We start from the raw sequence: 20,514 nt of genomic DNA on the forward strand, positions 1-20,514 counted from the left end.
AACTCTATTTATTTAGGGTTACCTGCATTCCTTATCAACTGGTTCAAAATTTCGCAGCGAGGTTAGCTAGCGGTATCCAACGCAGCTTTCATATCTCTCCAGTTTTGGTACAATTTCACTGGTGGCCTATAAAAGAGTGAATTATGTTCGAATCACTTTGCCTTGTTCACAAGGTAAATTATTCACCCGGTAGTTTGCCCCGGGGTTCTTGTTGTACACCGCACTTTCCTATCCGTACTCTCGGAGATCAGCCTTTCATCTGAATCCACGAGTCAAGCGGTCAGACCTTTCGGTTATAGCTCGGCAAAGCTGGAACTTTCTCCCAGATGTACTCAAAGATGAACCAGACCTCTAGAGATTTAGAAGGAGATCCTAGACCTGACCTTTTCTCTGCACTCAATGTTGGCAAAAGACAGCTACAATACAAGCTTGTTTTGACCTGTTTTTAGCGCCATGATATCCCAGTGGGTGAAAGATGAGCTTTACAAACAAACTAAACAAAAATTAGCAGGAAGGGGTGGTTTATCTACAAAAGAAATGCTGATTAAATTCTAGGCTTGACAGTACTTTGCTCTGGAGAGCAAAAGCACATTATAAGTATCAGATAATGAAAAATATTTTAAAAATTCCTGATATGAAAGGTGGAGCACCCTATGCACCCATCCATGACCCCGAGATGTGTTCCATGTGCCGGTTACAATGTCAATGGGACCTCTTTTTTACGTCTGTACTGTCTTCTAATGCCATACCTGCACCCCCATCGCCTGGCATTATACTGCCCGACTGCTACACTGCCCGACTACTACATTGCCAAAGGTAACTTAGGTAAACCAGGGTAATGGTAAGGGATATTTAATTGAAATTATGGTAACAAATAGGTCTGTCTTGCATTCTGTGTTCTGAATAAAGAATTTAAAAATTCCTACCAGGGTAAAAAAAAAAAAGAAAAAAAAGATGGCTTCCTGTATATAATACATCTGAGAGATAAAGAATTTAACGTGCGGTGAATCATGGTTCCTTTGAGATTTAAAATAGTTCCTTATATGCAACAATGCAGGCACTCTATATGAGGCGGAACGATACACTAAACAGCTAATAGCATGAGGTGATAGAGCGTTATGCCTCTGGATTGAACCAACGCCCATTTCATGAGGAAGTAATATCAGATGATGCAGAGGAGGGTATGTAGTGACAATGGATGTGTTTACAGAGAACCTTAGTACGTGTGCACTTGGGTCAGAAAAGCTGCTGCTGAGCTGTTTTCACTTGCCTGGTGTCTCCTGTAGCACGCACACACTGTAGTACGTAGAGTGGGTGTAGTCACTGAAAAATGCCCAGACATATTTTGCACTGTTTTATCAAAGCTGGGCTCGTGACACCCAGCAGGGCTCGTCCTACACGGTCTTAGCCACAATTTTACAATCTGGGCGCTGAATGTTCAGAGCACCCCGGAAGTGACACTTCCTCCGCATCCTGGGGTGACAGGTGCACTGCAATAACACGACTTACTCGGGATTGAAAGTGCATCTTAACCGACGATTATCTATGCTGAGAATTCTTCGCAGATCTGAAAATGAAGCCAGCGCTCTGTTAGCGCGTGAAAGAATCCCGGCGTTCCTCGCTTTCTTAGCAGACCTGGCAGAGCCACCCTCCAACAGTGCCCCTCATCTCTCCCCAGCCCCTCTCTCACGTTTGTTTTATAGCGCTTCTCATACCAGTGTGGGTGTCAGAGCACTTTACATCACACATGCATTTTGCAGAGACACTGACTCATAGGTGTGTAAATTAGTCTATAGGAAACGTTACATAAGACAGGGTGTAGTAGACAGCATGTTTTAAGTGTGATTGGTCTGGAGAGGCCCAAACTCTGGAATTCAAATGTACCACAGTGGTTGCGGTTCGCTTTATTAATAAGAACAGTAGGATAATGAAAGACTGGGGAAAAAACATAATGTTCTAACCTACACCAGGCCGTATGCATGAGGCTCTCTGATAACAGTTCACAGGTCACTGTGCTATTTTAGGATTGTAACTTATGAACTGCAAGTAACAAAAGGATCTCTGTGACCAAAGCAGTAACCGACTGAGCTATCCGCATCTAATGCAGTTCTGTTATATGCACAATACATGTTCTTTGCAACAGGCATATTAACCCTCTGCGCTACTTTATAAACTGCCTCTAGACAAAACCCTGATCTCTCTGCAGCAGGAGCATTAATCACCAGAGTTATCTTGACATTTTTACTGTTGCCTGAAAACTGCTGTGCACACAAAGAATTCTGCAGCAGGTGCTTTAGCTATTCCTAAACACAGCGCCCTCTCCAGCTCAGGGCCTGGTGCGGCTGCACCAGTCGCACCTCCCTAATGCTGGCCCTGTCCTCGAGCCCCACAGAGGTATGTGTGGTTTTTACAAGCGCACTTGCCCATTACAAAAAGAAGTGTAAAGGGTTAGGGGACGGCTGCTATGAATGACGTAACACGTCAAAGTAGGTGACCAAAAGGATGCCCAGCCTGGGAAGATGGAAAACCCTCCAGGTGCCCCTCGCGAGTCAATCGGGGGTGCGCGGAAACAGGGACACAGACACATGGGACGCACCCGTGGTCCCCCCACCCCGGCCTCAGGCGCTGATTTTCAGGGATAATGAAGGTAAAGGAGGGTTAAGCCCTTCAGGGATAATGAAGCGTTAACCGGTGTTAATCGCCCCATTACAATTATGAGCCTAAAGTGAAAGCACAAAGCGCGGGAAAAGAAACATTAACATCGAACAGATTCAGGACAGTAATTGTATTTTTCAACTACCGTGATCTTTTCATTATTGTTTATAACATTCAAATGTCATTAATGGTTGTTATCCTCATGTACAACGCCTTTAATTCACAATATTGTCCTCTGTAAACCTGGTTATTTGTATTATTCCATTTATTGCTTCTTTCATTATCTTCTCTTCTCTTTCCTTTTCTTTTCATTTCTCTTCCCTCTTATTATAAAACATAAAATGCGCTATTATGATACTGTTTTTGTTAAGTTTTTCTTTGTTGGTCTATAGTCTCTATAATGCAGTATTTTAATATTTGCCTCTGATTTGATTTGATCTATCGATTTATATAGCGCAAGGTATGCCCCGAGGCGTCTTGGCGCTGGATTTGGCCGGACATATGTATAGACGGGTAAAGTCATATCCTATGGGATTCCAACCGGTCAGTTGGAAAATAGCCATGCTTTCAGTAATATTCTAAAGGAGATAAGAGACGTACTGTTTTTTATGGATAATGGCAGGAGATTCCAGGTTTTCGCAGTTCCCAAAAGGAAACTTCTACCTCCCCAACGAGCCTCTGTATGCTCCAAATGTACCATTTTTTTCTGCATTATTACGTCATTACTATCTTTATTCCCAGTTACTGGACATACTTTGTTAAGATGTACCTTTTGATTATATTATTTCAATAACGCTTACTTAAACTTGATACATACAAAAGAGCAATTAACATCTGTTAATGCCTTACAGCAGGTAAGGCATGAAGCTACAAACACAATCTCCCATCGACCCCACGCTGCTGGAATGTCACAAGTGCATGGAGAAAACATAGATCGCCCTACTTAGCGCTCTCACTGAACTCAGGCGCTCTCACTGAAGGCAGGCGCTCTCACTGAAGGCAGGCGAATAACAGTAGTTAACACCAGACAGGAACATGAGAAATTCAAAATATGTTAAAGTTTTCCAAATGCGCGTACTTTAAAAACTGAAAACGTACAAATGATACCTGCAGCGATGCGGTCGTTGTCCTCTGTCAGTTCCTGGCACAGAGACCGTCGGAGCGCTGACCTGGCACTGGGCAGTACCCCGCTGAGACCAGGAATGACAAGCGACCGGCTATCAATGCAGGAATCGAGTCAGCAAAATCGATATCCTCGCAGGATGCAGAAGACTCGCCCGGCCTGCGGATATCCTGCCACAAGGATGCAAGCTCGGCTCTCAGTCACATGCAGAGCGACCTGATGGCTCCTCGTCCCTGGGACACCACGGTTCCATTCCTGGCCTTTGCTTTTACATATCACTGTAATGAGGTGTGCTAGACCAATTGACTCAGTTAAAATGAACCAAGACTACAGCTCCTAGAATGCACTGATCTGTACAATGTTCAGCAATGGAGAAGTGGTGAACCACTTCTAGTCACCATAGTCGCACGTGTTTCTTCTGCAGGCTGTTTGACAGAACCCAATCATTAAATGGGCTTAGGGAACCATACCGAATCGGAATTTGGAAGAGATGTGTTTAGGGCATCTTTCCAAATACCTATTCCTTATGGTGTGTAATAATGTTCTGCGACCAAAATCTGGTCACAAAATGTTAATATTTTACTGAATACTGAAAGGTAGTGGTAACCTATTTGCAAATTTTAAAGAGTCCTCAAGGGATCCCTTTTTTGTGAATGGCCCAGAAAAACTTTTAGGAGTACATACGCTTAAAATTTTTAAAAAATAAATTAAAAACGTTTTTTACGCATCCCGTTTTCCATAATGAGTTTAAAAAAAGAAAAATTATTGCTTTATTTAAAAGCAATTATAGATATTGTGGTCTGTTGATCCCAACAGGCCACCATCCCAGTGATGGCTGCGAATCGTAGCAGGTCACAATTTGCAAACTACCTCATTAAAATGAATGATGTGGGTCGGATTCGGACTCGCTCCGATTCCCGATTTTTAAGATCCAACTTGTTAGTCCATAGGATGGTTTAAAAAATAATGCACTGATTGAAATTTGCAAACAGTGCTCAGCACATCTGGCCTTTTGTTCTCTATCTGTCTCTGGATGTTTAGTTAATGCCTGTAGCTGCTCCTCAACAGATCACAACTTCTATCTTTCTTGGAAAACTTGCTTGTCAAAAAGCTTTGTTTGCCAATTTTATCGAAAACATATTTTCCCGACAGACAGACGTCTCTGTGTTCAATGTTCTTTGTGTTGGTAACTCTTCATGAGCTGTGCTCTCAGTTGTGGCAGATTTTGTAAAAGCCTTATTCAATTCAATTGTTGAGCAGCACATTTCTTGTTTGTTGACAATACAACAAGTTTGGCAAATCAACCAAGTGTAGAAGTATCTGGCAACCCTCAGTGCACACAGTACAGAACTCTACACAACAGAGACGTAACTAACTTGCAAACATCATGGGCAAGATGAAATGGCGCACCTTGTCTCAATGCGTAGGGTATTCTTTTCTTGATATATATGTCTCTATGGGTGAGTAAGATGGTGATTGGTGGGAAAGCTTTAATGCATCTGAAGAAGGTGACCATACAGGCAACTCTTGACTAGTAAAACAACTATAACATAGAACGAATCAAACACAAACTAGACGCAACACAGTGGACATGTGCTCTGATTCAGACACTTTGGGAGACAGTAATGGGAGATGTATCAGCAACATTGGAAGGGACACGATGGTGCTAAGGTAGAGGGCATTACTAGGTATCTAGCGGGATGTTACCAAGAGCCTCGGTATAGTCTGATATTGTTTGTATTCACATGCAGTGTAAGGACACTGCATGTGAATAGGGAGAAGTAAAGGTGACAGACATACTGAAATGAAGGAAATGAAATGGAGCCTGTCATATGAAAAGCTTGTACCCGAGAGCAGTGGTTGCTTCAAAACAATGTACGAAAACAAGCCAACCATGGACGCGATATTGTAGGAGAACTAAGAATACGAAAATCAGTTGGTGTGAAGGGACAAGCATAATCAAGAGTGAAATGAACCAATGGGAAGAAAATAATCTAAACTGACATAAGTCTTTATCCACCTCACGAGAGAAAATAATATGGAAGGTATATTCAAATACGACCGCATCGAGGATTCAATCACGCTGAGAATGTGTTTTGAGATACCTTCATGTATGACAATAAGAATAGGTTTTTAAAAATGATATCTATATAAAAACTAAACACTGCTCCCATACCAAATATAGCAAGCAAGACCGATATGATGGCATCATATTTTGTGCTATCTGATCTAAGGTACAATCATGTTTGCTGATGGTATACAGTACTGGTTAGTCAATGGGAGTTAAAAAGTAAAATATTTATAAGGTTACTGTCTGAGAAAACGTGCACTGGTCGAGCTTTTTAAAATATTGGCTTTCCCGATGACAGTAACTGGAAAAAAGAGAACACCCCCCCAAATAAAGGCGTAATTACGTTGGCATGATCAATGAGGTGTGTGTGCATGTGTCACCAGGCATGCGCACATCCCACAGAATGAAGCGGGCACCATTTTAACTATCTTTTTTTTCCTACCATTCAAAGATGGCAGACGCCATCTGAATGAAATTAATCTTTACACATTTTGTGCCCTCCAAAAACAATGAAGTGGAAGGGAGGCGATGGGAAGTGGGCGGAGAAGGGCAATGGACAAGTTTGACACAGTGGGTCATGGGGAAGGAGATCAATAAAAATGTAAAAAGCTGGGGTGAGTGAAGCAATGGACGGGATAGGTGAAGCGGTAGACGAGGGGAAGGTCAAGTAGGAAAAGCAATGGAGGAGCTGGGGGTGGAGTGACAAGTGAGCAATACAGAGCCCAGGATGAGTATGGTAGGGGGGGGCAGCAGAGCATGAGAGAGGGAGCAACAAAAAAAACATGCACGCTTTCGGAGTCCTGAATGAAAAAGAAAAAAGAAGTTCCATGAATGTGAGCAGTGTAAGGATACAAGTCATCCAACCAAAAAAGTGGTAAGGAAGCTGTGCTTCTGTGAAAACAAGTAGAAGGAGGAAATGCAGGCAGGTAAGCCACTGAATAAGAAGCAAGCAAATGAGTGATAATAGAGTCAACCAATAGCAAGCAATGGACTGGCTCTAAACCCACTGTATGGGTTGGTATGGTCCACAAGTGGTCTATTGACCCGAGGCCTAAGAACAGATCAAAAATAAGTGAATCATCAATTTTCCCAATTAATCAGGATACATGCTTTAGTTACTCTACAAACAGGGAGACTATACCAAGTGTGCCGAGCCATTATTCATCACTGTAGGAAGGCTTGCCCAGCGCTCATTTTCCAGTTCTTCCATCACCTGATTCATTGCGCTCTTTACCCAGGTGTCCACGGAGACGCCAATCTGCCGTAGAAGGTCCAGTCGAGCCTCTGCTTTTAATTTAATGATCTGCGAAGAGGAAAAAGGGGAAATGAGCAGACTTCTTCACTTGCTCCGGATTTCTAGCATAACCATCTTTGCATGCTTGCAGAAACGACTATCAGAAAATAGAATATCAAGATAGTCTCAGAGCTGGAAAAAAATAAGGCCTGTACGCAAAGATCTTCCTGTGACAATTATTATTTACTCCACAAATCTCAGTTGTTATGTTACAAATTCTCATGGAAGAAACCTTCGAGATTTAGACCCACCTTTCATAAACTTCATATATTAAAATAAGTGTGTGCCCAGTAATGGCTTTCACTGTGCTAGACATCACTGGCCACCACAACTCGACTCATTGAGGATAGGACACGGGATCCTGTTAAAACATGGTCATATTAGTACCCAGGTGGTTTTACCTAATTTTTAACAAGATTCACAGGTAAGAATTGGGAATAATATGTGGCTTCAGTTTCAATCACACAGGATTTCAATCTTTAACCTGTTCTCCCAGTGCGAATTCCCACTGAGGAGGGAGGAAAAACCCTGGATACATGAGGAATTTGCACCCAACTTCACATTCTTTTCAGGATTCTGAATGAGTCAGTAAAACACACTGACTAATAGTAACTTTGATAATTATGCGGCCCACATCAGAGTGCTGAACTCTGTGAACGGTGCATCCCATTTTAAATAGACTATGGTATTCAATAGGAAACCACTATAGCGTTATCAGGACTGGATGATGTATCCTAAATATTTTGAACCTGAGACAAATCAAACTGCTGCACACGAGGTTGCATTCAAATGTGCCGGGTGTAATTTGAGCATTTACCTGTGGAAGAGAATTTCCATAGTTAAGTCAATATGATTGTAAACTATACAACTGTTTCAAAGAAGGGATCTGGTCTGAAGGGTTTCACCCTTGATGATGCCTAAGTACTAATTCCGCACTCTCTGCTGTGGTGTTTATACAGTGCTTTTATCAAGTGCGACGCCCAGTGATTTTGCGCTTTCAATGATGTTGGGTTTGCAGTTTAGTACACAGAGAGCTCTGACTGACGAGAGACCAAACTTTGAGCCCAGGAGAAGACAACTAGGAAGTACAGTTTTAGGGTGTTTAGTTCCACATGATGAAACAAGATCCAGGATTGAATGCAATCATCTGCCAAAGAAAGAGCATGTCTGAAGGGGAAGCAAGTTTGGGCAGTATTTAGAGTTTGGTGGATGGGATACATGGTCACAAATGCGGTGGATGTTCCGTCTGTAGTATTACAAGAGCTTTATAGCCTTTGACACTTGTAATACAGCAGACAGGACATCTGCCACAATTTGATGGTGTAGCCCACCCCCCAAACTCCAAAAAAAGCCCGTAGGTATAACCAAGTAACATCACCCTAGAGATGATACAAAATGTATGACCATTTTTGAAACATGGTCAGATGTTCCAAGTGTACATTTTAAAAAGTAGGAGACAAAATGGAGCCTGGAGGCACTCTGAGACAAGGGGGTCTCAAAGACGGCTGCTCACTTGTTTATTGCTATGGTTTTCAAGGTATGACAAGTACCAGCATGGCACCATGCGTTTATACCCGTCCTCACCTTTAATGTGTTTGTAGTGCAAAGTATGAAATGCCACGGAGAAGTCACAGAGGATGCAGAGACACAAGTCATCATATTACTGTAGCAAATCATCAACAATTTGAAGAATTGTTGCTTCAGTCCTACACACCCCGATCTCAATCCCGACTGCAGATCAAACAGATCACAATCCATAATGATCTGCTCGAGCTGGGATTCAGCACAGCATTCCATGGCTTGCACGAGAAAGAGAAACATTGTTAAGGGATTTAAATCATTTGCTCTTTGTGATCAGCTCCTGGCTTTTTCAAGAGAGGGGAGGGTCTTGCCTAATTTTAGACATTCCGCCACCTCATCCTGTGTCTGTGAACTGCTTATACAGAGAGAACAGAAAACCAAACCTAGTCTTCAGTTTGTGGCATCAGACAAGCAAAGCATGTTAGCAAGAACCTACTTCAATAATGAACTGTCACCAGCAAAAAGCTTTTACTTAAAAACACCATCTTTGAATACCCAACAAAGCCATTAGATAACATGGTTTTTGGGGTCAAATAATTCAAAAAGGGGAAATGGAGTTGAACAACGCTTTGCTAGGAGACCCGAGAACATTTTGCATAGTATATGAATGGGGACCCAATATATATTGCATTTAATTTCTGGCAAAATTATACATACAGTACGTGCTTCTACGCAGGAAAACATGTAGCTCCATAGGGCATCCAGTAACCGTTGCCTCTCGGAGACTGGTGTCCAGATTTTAGTGGTTATTAGCAATGGAAAAAAATCTATAAATTCCATTGACTATACATCAGAGAATTTTTCCAAGGTTGGTTCCCGGTGTATGCTTACTTGATTTCGGAATTTGAAGACTCACCATGCTTCAAGAGGTTAAATCTTCTCAGCCTCATTATGTGAGTACAGAGAATGGAAGATGGTGTTGGGAAGATTCTTTTCCATACGTATAACTTTAGCAACCTAGCCACACAAGCCAAAACAAAGAATAAAAACAACCTTAAATAGATATTGACTTCTCAAACTATTGGCTGACTCCAGTCGGGAGCTTGGGAATATGGTTAAGTAAACTGCTAGGGAGTCTATTCTCCAAATGAAATAAAGCATCTAGTTAGGAAATAAGTGCTGTTGTATCTATGTCTCAATACAACAATTGCAATTTAAATACCCCATTGACGCCTCAGTATTTCTCTCCCTGTATTATATACAGGAATTGAGGGCAAAACAGCCATTTTCCACGCTCTACGAGGACTTTGTAGGAAATTGTTGTAAAATCTTTGTCAACGTTTTACATGGTTTTGTTTCTAGGAGAATCTGCAGCAGTTAATTGGTATGTTGATGCTTCATCTGGGAGAAACTTACAGTGAATGGTTACGTTAAATCACGTTTAATCAAACTTTCTGAACTTTAAGGTCTACCATTGTTATTCACACATTGGAGGCTTTGGCGAAATTTGTGGGAACAAGCGCCTTTTTGCTTTTTATGAAGGGAAGGACTTCGGGAGAGGGGTCACACAATTTGCTGTGGGAAAGGGCATAGATTCAGCCAACCCTGAAGCGTGTCCTCTTTGGATCTGTATTACCCACGCTTCAGGGGCTGGGTATCGTGTATCTGTTCTGCTTGTTCTTAATTATTAAACTGATCTTTGGGAAAAACAGGACTATCCCTGTATATTGCAAAACTCTTCTCCACGAATATCGCGATTTTTTCTAATGTTAGGTCATCTCCGCTAGAAGTCCATTTCTGACAGTGCTTACACTTGAGATAAACCTAGGACTTTAATTAATACTATGGGAAAAGACCATTGTTAAAAAAGTGACTGATGAGACAATGCAAGTTTAGATCAGGTAATTATGTCAAGTTCAATCATGTGAAATTTGTAAACCAATGTAGAGAAGCCGTGGAGCTAACTTTTAGTAAGCAAAATGGTCATTTCTAGGGAGCAGCACTAGTCGCCATGAGCCTGAGCACCTGATGCACCATTTAATCTTCAAATGTTGGTCTAGCCTCGACAGACAACTGGAAATTATTTTAAACTTTGTTTGGGAAGACAGGGAATGAGAACCAAGAAAATGAGGAAAAGAACATCCAAAGAAGCAGCCGATTGTCCAAGGGGTGATTACATTCATTCTAAAAATTGAAGTTATTCACAGAAAAAGCAGGCAAGTAGGCAATGCAATTTGCATAATGGCATGTTCTAGAACAGGCATTGAGATAGCTATAAGATAATTTAGTTTATATACCACAAACTGTATATCTTAATAAGGGAAGCAACAGTTGTAAGCCAGAGGAGCGCAGGCACATTACCTATATCTCCATAGAGTCACAGCTTGAAACCAACATAGACATGTACGTTGATCGCATTTCCTGTGCTGAGCAGATGACGAGACATTGTATGGCGCACAACGCTGGCAAGAAACATGTCCATCACAAATGCTGGTGACTCAAAATAGGCAGTTTTTAAATATTATGTGCTAAAGAAAATACAGAGTAGTAATGTCCAAAGAGAGGCAGTTCTACGGGGGGATGGGGGGGGGGGGGGGGTTATGGGTAGTGACAAAAAATTGCAGGTCTCCTCTGCTTTTAAATGTTGCTCTGGGGCCCACAAAGAGGTTGGCATGGCTAGAGTGGAGGGTGAGGCTTGCCACAAAAGCTTTAAAAACTGGGTCACTTCACAAGAGAGACAATGAAAGCGTTAAAACCCTGTCTACAGTGAAGGCCCATTCTATACTCCAGTGGGCTACCTCTGGGCAAGCTTGGCTTTTTGATGGCGTCGATGATAGTGTGGCTCTTCTGTTCCATTTTTGGGCCTTGAAATGTTTTCCCATGAGCAATCTCAACTACAATGCTTCGGCCTCCTTTTGTTTCTCAGATTGCAAGCAGTGCTTGTAACGGGCATGAGCGTTTGCCGCAAGAAGCCTAACTGAGAAAGGGTGGTTTCCTCTCTACCGTTGTCTTTTATGCTTTCTTGTCCTCCACTTTCATTGCCTCAGATTGGTTTGGTCCTAGTTCTGATAGGTGTGTGGTGCTAGCCATAAACAGTTGCCGTATGGCTGTTGTATTTTGAGTCCGTATTTTTAGGACTATGGTTTTGGTTGGGGTTGCGCCTTAGTATCTTCTGCTGACGTATTTGTGTTCCTACATAGGCCTTTCTTCTACTTCTTTGACAACATTTTGCTTTCTGTACCCTGTCAAAAGGGGATAGAAGAAGTGCTGCACTTCTCGTTTTGTCCAATTCTGAGTGTGACATTGTTGATTGCCAGTCCCTACTGGACACGGACGATCTTTATCTGTATGTATTTATGTATGTATGTATGCATAGTGCATTATAATAATGTGGCAGGCACTTATAGGTTTACATATATTGAGCATTTTTTTTAATGCATGGCCAACTTTGCCGGGGCAAGGCTGTTTCTTATCTATCAAGAAGTGTCCTAGCCGGGCATGAGTTGGACTGTTGGAGTGTGCTCCTTGCCAGACAAGACTGTCTCTGCAGAACAGTGTCAACTTGGGCCTGGATGGCATTTACTCTGTAAGAATTTTCTCCTCAGACCCTACTCCCTGGGGTGTATTGCTGTGCTACTGATTCACGAGGTGAGAAATTTGCACATAGAAGTATCCATCAGAAGAATAAGTTACTTACCCATTGCATTGATATTTATGGGGAATACTCGATCTGCAGATTCCTTGGTAACCTACTCAGTCTCCTTTTTCTGAGTTGGTGTAAGGTTAACAAAGGTTCAAAATATTTTTTCTGCACAGCGCTTCTGCTGCTTTTGTCAATCTCATCTTTTCCTCTGAACGCTTGGAAAAAAGGATGGGAACTGATGTCAGAGCGCTGGGGCTGTGCCATAATCAGATATAATGTCATGCCCGAGGAGCCACCAGCGGTGAGCTGGAGCCATGGCGCCACCTGCTGCTGGTGTAGGAGACCCAATTTCATTTTTTCCAGAACTCATACTGATTCGCAAGGGAGATTCATGAGGTTGTGAATCTACAAAATATCCACCAGAAACATATTTTCCAAAGTTAAGAAACATACTCATCCATGGTACTAAACTGCTGAAGCGCTTCTGATGGATCTGAATGTTGCCTAAAATACAACTTTATAAAAGTGAATTTAATTAATTTTCTTAGTGTTGTTTATAAATTAAGAACCTAGCCCCAAAGTCGTGATACGTACAATCAGGCTATGTAGCCAATATGTGAGGTAACCTTGTTTACAAAGTGAACTGAGGATAAAAATGCTCAATAGAGACATACAGCGGCAAAGCACATATGTAAACATACTTTGAACTTATTCACCAGTAACGATGGCCTCGTTTGTAAGCTACGTGGTGTAACAAAGGATAGAAGCTATGGTTTCTCAAATACCTTTACCTATTTGACCCAACCAGTATAAACTTCATTTATAAAACACAGCAGTTGCTGTAGCAGCTCTGCTTCCACAAGCAATCAATTCAAAAAGTAATTTTGAAATTAATCTAGTTCACAGGGACACTCCAAAGTCTTGAAATATTTTCTGAAGAGCACAAAAACTGTTCTGCAGAACAAATGTAGGAATTGTGAGTTTTCAAATGAGGTCTGCAACACTTGACTTGAGGGCAAAAAAAACCTTAAATGACATGTCAACATATGAAGAAGAGGTGGGGGGAGGGGTTAACCACTTATTCTGATGTACCACCAGTGAGGGAGGTGTGTGGGCGCTCAGGTCTGTAAAAATGTCAGTGACACTGGTTATCTGTGTTTTGTAATAGACAATAAAACATTATTTTGTGTAATGTCCCACCATTATTAATACCTACCTGTCCCTATCCTTATTACACAAGCAAACTTTCGACTTGGCATAGTATGATTCATTTGACAGTTTTATATTAAATAACAGCAAATTTGCCACAATGTCATCTGACGGATGTCACTGTGTCCTTCCTGCTTTGCTTTCCACATTCTAAGAATGGTTGAATCTTTCACAGGCACCCCTCTCACTCTGAGTGAGAAATTCCCTTCACAGGCTGCACCTCACCTCAGCTTTGCGGATGCTCTCTCTGACATCATCTATTTTCAGTTCCAGCTCTGCTCGGTTCTGGTCTGATGCTACAGTGCCATGGCATTCTAGTTCATCCAGTGTCTATCAAAATAAAAAGACAGAGCATGGCGTTTACTGACAATAAATATGTAGGCTACAAAAAAAAGAAATCACAAACTGCAATGTAATTTGTTTTATCAACATAAATGGACGTGGTGTACAATGCACTGCATTCATATCTGCAGAATTATGTCTCCAAGCAGAAGGGTTCAGAATATTTTCAATAACGTCAAAAATGCAAAACATGATTGTGATAGTGGATTTAAATGAGACCATCAATGTGACAGTGGGTAAGGATTTCATTGCAGATGTGGAGGAAATCGGGATGTGACTAGGGATTCGAGTGTGGATTCAATTGTGGGTGCAAGTGTAGATTCAATTGTAGAGGCAAGTGTAGATTCAGTTGTGCATTCAACTGTGGACGAGAGTGTGGATTCAACTGTGGGTGCTAGTGTGGAATCAGTTGTGGATGAGAGTATGATTCAATTGTAGATGTCACCGTGGATTACATTTTGGGTGCGAGTGTGGGTTTAATTGTGGGTGCGAGTGCGGGTTTAATTGAGGGTTCAATTGTGGAAGCAAGATTTGGGTTCAAGTGTGGATGCGAGTGTAGAATCACTTCTGGATGCTAGTACTGATTCAATTATTCTTGAGTGTGTGGATTCAAATGTGAGTGTGGATTCAATTGGTGCTGAGGTTGTGGATTTAATTGGGGATGTGACTAAAGAATCCTTTGTGGATCTAATTGTGGATTAGATCAGGGAAGTGATCAATATGTGATTGTTTATTTGACTACAGATGCAGCATAACCAATGTGCTAAACTGAGGAAATGTGGGCAATGACAAGTTTTAATTACCATCCATACAATTATGGTTCCAAGTTGGAGGCCAGCGAAAACAACAAGAGGAGGGTAAATAAAAGCAGTTATTACCCTCAAGGTGTGAATTAAGCTCACTGCGTTTCAGAGGAGAAACGACTACTGGCAAGTTCTGCAGCAGTGCAGCTCAGTTCCCCCTTTTCACTAAAGGGTAATATACACAGGAGCAACAATAAAAGTAGAAAAAAGAAACAAACTGACATGGTAATTGTTTTTTTTCAACTGATCATTTGGGCTTACATTCCACTTAAGTCAAAGAAGGGGCGGCGGAAGGGGACCTAAACGGGGTAGTAGATTCTGTATGTCAAGCACTGGGGCATTATTCTTCACCTGAAGTGTCCTCATATTGGACAGAGGGGGGAGGGCTACTCCTCAGTTTCTGTAAAGGCCACAATTACCCCCAGCTATTGTGCCGTCAGCGGCGCAATACATAAAACCCTAATCCCCCCCATTGTTAGACCTGCCCCATTGGCCATTGTCCAGGTCTCCACAACTTTCTTCCACCTTATATGCTGTGGGCCTCCTGGGGACTTTCAGTGTAGTACTATGTCCCTGCAGGCCACACTCAGAGCCAGGTCTCATTACCAGCCTCCTCTCGGTCTGTTGATATAAACCAAGCAGGTAGATTTCAACGGTGTACATGTCACACGTATTTAGAGTTGTTAGAAATCGAGTTACTGGTTGAGAGGGAAGTGGTGGGGTGTGGGGAGGGGGTGGAGAGCCCTGGCAAAGTAGCAACCACAATCACTGTCAGGATAAGACACAAGCAAACCCCAAATTAACCTGTGATCACCCCTCTGGCAGCTTGGCACAAAGCAGGCAGGCTTAACTTAGAGGCAATAAGTAAAGTATTTGTGCAACACTTCAAACAGTAAAACAGTGAAAAGACCACACAAAAAGATCCCACACCAGGTTAGAGCAAATGTTAATAATAAAACAAAATCAAAACAACAAAAATCCAATCTGTAGAACTGGAGTTATGAATTTTTAACGACCAAACTGCAATATAGCGCCTAAAAGCATAAAGTGCCAACTGTGGCTAGCTGGTCATGCTGGACCGAGTCAAAGTCAAAAGTTAAGGCAGACTGTGACGGAGCGTGGGTCGGATACAGTCCCAGATTAGTCCTGCTGGAGGTTTACCATCTCTAGTTTTGTGCCAAAAGTCCTGTTCGTGTTGGAAACGGCCCCAGGATGGTCGGCGTGGCACGAAGAGCCTGCCAGGCATTGCGGACGGGCTGGCTGGAGCTTCACGTTGGAGGTCCTCTGTGGGCGATCAATGCTTGCTGTGCAAGAAGACGGGCTGATGGCAACTCGCGCTAGTTTCGGTACGAGCGGTGCAGTTCTGGTGCGAACTACCCCTTTGAGTCACTCTGGTGTCCTGGGTTCAAGATGAAGTTGCAGGTCGAGCTCTTCTTCTTCCTCAGGCAAGAGGGCAGCAGGTCATCACAGCAGGGCAGCATTTCCTTTAGAGCAGAAGTCCAGCAGAGTGGCAGTCCTTGTAGCAGCATAGCAGTCCTTGTTGCAGAATATCCACAGGTCCAGAAGTGTATTGACGAGTTGGTGTCTGAGGTCCTCCTTTTATAACCTGGTGCTCTGGTTCTGGAAGGTGGGATAAGCTTTTAGACGGTGGCTTTGAAGTGCATGGAAATCCATGCCTCCCCTGCCCAAGTGGTCCGAAGTGACAATACAGGGCTGTTAGGCCTTTGTGTGAAGGCAGAGCACAGGCTTTTCAGTTGTAAGTGGGGCTGTGCTCAGTCAGCCACCCCCCACCCTGTCAGAATTTGGCACATCCAGGCACACCTAATCTTTTGATTGGGTGACTTTTTAGAAGTGTAATTTTCAAAATTGTGATTTAGATTTAAAATCCGACTTGACCATAGGTTTGAATTTTTAAATTCCAATCCCAGAGACACAAAACATGAACCAATTATCTCTTCCCATTTGGTAATTATTCCCATAAAAGGTAATAAGGCAACTCCAATGTTATTTTATGAGAGAGATAGGCCTCACAGCAATGAAAAATGAATTTTGGAGTTTTTCCCTACCAGGATATGTTAAACCTAAAAGTACATGTTCAACCTTTTGATGAAACAGCACCCTGCCCTATGGGCTATCTTGGGCCTACCTCAGTGGTGACTTAAAGGGGAGTTTAAGGGGTGTAAAGGGCCAACATTTGAAACAGAAATCAGGCTGCAATGGCAGTTCTGGAACATGTGCTACTTAAGTGGGTGGCAGAATAATCGCAGGCCCACTGGTAGCATTTACTTTACAGGTCATGGGTATATGGTATACCACTATACAAGGGACTTACAAGGAAATTAAATATCGTAATTAAGTATGAGCCAATTGAACTGTGTTTTAGGGGAGTGAGCACAAGCGTTTAGCACCGGTTAGCAGTGGTAAAGTGTGCAGAGTCCTAAAGCTAACAAAAACGAGGTCAGAAGAAATGGAGGAGGTGAGAAAACAATTTGGGGGAAGACCACCCTAAGACTGACAGGTCTAACAAAGGTGATCTCCAGGTCCAATGTGACCAGAAGTGTGCGATCACTACCTGAACCGGATTGTTAAGGAAGGAAATAACCACTACAAGTTTCAATCACTATGGAGGAACAACTTCCTCGTTAAGGTGCCTGTTGATGATTTTCCTGATTACAAGCATCAAAGCTGGCACCAAGTACTCTAGATAGCAATACAGACAAGTCTCAAGCAACAAACCTCAACAGACATCCTTGTTAAGCCATGCTTTAGTACAGATACTCAATGCGAATGTGAAAAAAACTCTTAAGAATCTTGGGTGGGTGGGTCGGGCAAAATATCAAACAAGGACTGGATCGGGTGAATCTAATACCATGAGCCCCATCCCTATCATCTGTTCTCTAAAGAAGTTTCAGATATGTTCAGCGAAGTCATCAGCTGGCGTAAATTTGAAACTTAGATATACACCTTGGGTTGGTTTCCTAAACACCCTGAAGACATCTACAGAGCTCTTGTAGGCTTCACTGAGAAGTGAAGAACAATATTATCTTCGCCCATCAGTGTACTATTTAGCCCTTTATAAAGGGCATCAAGCTGAGACTCCATTAAATCTTCCATATTATCCAAAATAGCTTCATGATCTCAATCCAATAGACAGGTTTTCCTTTACCCATTTCTAATTACCAAGTGACTGCTTTGATAATTAGAAGGCTGTAGACTGAATAGTGCCAGACGGAAAAAAATGATGATTGCTACAGCAGAGAAGCAAGCAATAGTCTTCTTCCACATTATCAGGGTAAAGGCAGAATATATATTATAAGGGACTTCTGTTACAAGTGTTTATTTCCAGAAGAATTGCTATGCTTGAAAAGGCTGGACTTTTCTTTGGTCATGTTCAATGGATGGGATGTGCTCAAGACCAAAGTGCTGAAACAACTTGCTCTGGTGAGTAGTCTTAAAAGCATACCTTGCACTAAAAAACCTTTTAAGCATAAAGTTGTGTAGCTTAAACGCTTAGACTAAGAATAAAAGTCATTATAGAACTCAAAAGAATACTATGGCGGTCTTCCTCAAATGACACAGCGTAATAGAATCTTACAGGTTGTATAGAGGTGGCTATTAAGTCCAATAGCTCAGAGTAAAGTAGTCCAACAATGGGGTGGACGTGCTCCTAAAGTGAACTGTTTGTGCTCTACTGTTAGTATTGTACAGAGGGTTCCCAGTTTGGCGACAGTAACATTACAAAGCATGCTAATCTCTGAAGGAGCGAATGCTGGAGAACAGTACTTCTTGATGCATGAGCAAAGAAAAGAAGCAAACCTTAACGTAAAGCTGTGCAGCACAATAGTTTGGTTTAAATAACGTGCTCAAACATGTTACATGGAAGAACAACTATGCACCATAGTCAATATACACAAACGCTAGGGCAGCATGAAGGCGGGTAACAGATTTTACCAAATTGTTCAAAGTTTTTATTGGCAATGTTTCAGTAACCTAACAAGTTTATTTATCAACAATATTTCCTTGTACGGCCAAGTGAACGATTCAGGTCTCTGGGCCTATACATTGATGTTATGACGGAAACTAAGGTACCTACTGTCTTAAGAGCAGCAATTATTAGTACCAGAATATACCTATGGGGCTACCCTTTCAAGATTCATGTTTGGAGTCTACTAAAGTGGTTACAAAATCCATTAAAATGATCACTGGTCATGGGGAAGCCAGAATGAAGCTGGTGTGCGTCCTCCTGCTCTTACCACGATAACAGTTGAGCCGCACTCATTGTTAGATGAAGCTCTTGGCGTGGAGGGGGAGGGAGCACGGAACGAGGGCATAAGTGGAAGGAAGAGGTGTGCAGAGGAAAGGGTATGTATCTGCTACCATCCTATAGGGCGTTTCAAACATGTGAGTGTGGACACAACTGGAGAGCATAGGCACACACAATACTTCTATAGAGTGTAGAAACTGCTTCAACCTACCCGTTGACTATGGATAATGTTTTTGTGCTCCCGTGCGACTCGAGTAGCCCACTTGCGAGCCTCCTTATTGAGACTGTGCTCCTCTGTGGTCCCAGTTTCAGATTCAAGTTGCCGGCTCTACAAAAGAGAAAAGAAAAGGAAAAACTTTGAAGATTGAGAAACTCACTAATCAATGAAAACAAGTTAATAACTACAGTGTTTGGACAAGTTCTGCTTACAGCTGTTTCTGAATGATGCAACTGATAAAACACAATCAGGAGTAGGAATACCCATCTACATGCACACTGTCAACCCTCACAGGTGAGAAACGACTGGTACGCAGACAACAGGGCACAGCTTAATGGTCCTTGCTGTAGCCCCTGGTTTGAAAGATGACCACACTACAGGATTGCAGGTCAGTGAAGTCCTCTTACATGAGGCCCAAAACAACATCCTTTTGCATAGTTTGCTTATTTATGCAGAGACATATTAAGTGGATGTTCTTATGAATGTTAAATGTGATGACTGTGTAAACGCTCCTAAACCCAGGGGTGAACACCAACACATCTTAAGGGTTGACAGTGCTCATGTTTTTGTTCAGTCCCTCCACCAGAACACCACCAAAATGAAAGCGGCCAACCACCAAACAACGAGCAACAAAGTTTTCAGAATTAACACAAAACAATTCTCTATAGCTTAGAAGAAAAATAGTTTTTTTGCCACATTTTGTTTATTTTATTAATATTGCACGAGGGAAAAAGAACAAAGGCTCATTTAAAAAAAAAAACTCTTAAAGACATGAAAACATAACGACACGGCTATTGTGAGCTGCTCACTTCTAATAATGAGGGAAAAGGGTGCAGTGAAGAACTTTCAAACGCCTCTAGGTCGAAGGCTACTCCAGAAGTGGGTGGAGGGATGAAATATCCTTCTCAGAGTTCACATGTTTATTCTAGTTTATTTCAAGAAGTTGTTTTATAAAGTACCGTTTGTCATATATACAACCATTTGCGAGCCGAGTACATCTGATGATCCAGAATAATGAAAATACTCTGGCGCAAACGGGTAGCAAGTTGACTACGATAGGTACTCTCTATCTAAAAGGTCTTCTAGTGCTGCTAAGCTGAAGAAGATGGATAGAGATTAGCGTGACTGCCAAGTCCTCTGTAGCACCTCAGTTATTTGAGACCTTTAATGACTGACCCTCAACCCACTTAAGTCCACTCTAGTGAGCCTTAAAGAGGCATAAGGGTCTTTCAATTTTAAATTGTCCAGGCCCAGTTTGACCTCCTGCACAAAGGAACATACATAGTGAGCAAATATCTAGTTGCTGACTCGGTGAGTGAGTAGGTAGCGTGTAGTAACATTAGGGGCACTACTTCAGCATAAAGGACAGCCA

The 20,514-nt window shown here is 42.1% G+C and overlaps 1 protein-coding gene across 4 annotated transcripts in view; it reads right to left on the reverse strand.

The window, feature by feature from the left end:
- FCHSD2 (FCH and double SH3 domains 2) overlaps positions 1-20,514 on the reverse strand; it is a 490,271-nt gene that overhangs the window by 67,934 nt on the left and 401,823 nt on the right. For 2 of the 4 annotated variants that reach the window (XM_085623302.1, XM_085623301.1), the window contains 3 exons: positions 19,137-19,253; positions 13,742-13,846; positions 7,063-7,152 (listed from right to left, as the gene is read on the reverse strand). In XM_085623302.1, the coding sequence (XP_085479428.1) occupies positions 7,063-7,152; positions 13,742-13,846; positions 19,137-19,253 (312 nt within the window). Of the gene's footprint in view, positions 1-6,990; positions 7,153-13,741; positions 13,847-19,136; positions 19,254-20,514 lie in introns of all 4 variants that reach the window. The other 2 variants (XM_085623300.1, XM_085623299.1) reach the window with 1 other exon arrangement.

Source organism: Triturus cristatus, chromosome 8 (genome assembly GCF_964204655.1).
Source record: "Triturus cristatus chromosome 8, aTriCri1.1, whole genome shotgun sequence".
NCBI classification, from domain to species: Eukaryota; Metazoa; Chordata; class Amphibia; order Caudata; family Salamandridae; genus Triturus; species Triturus cristatus.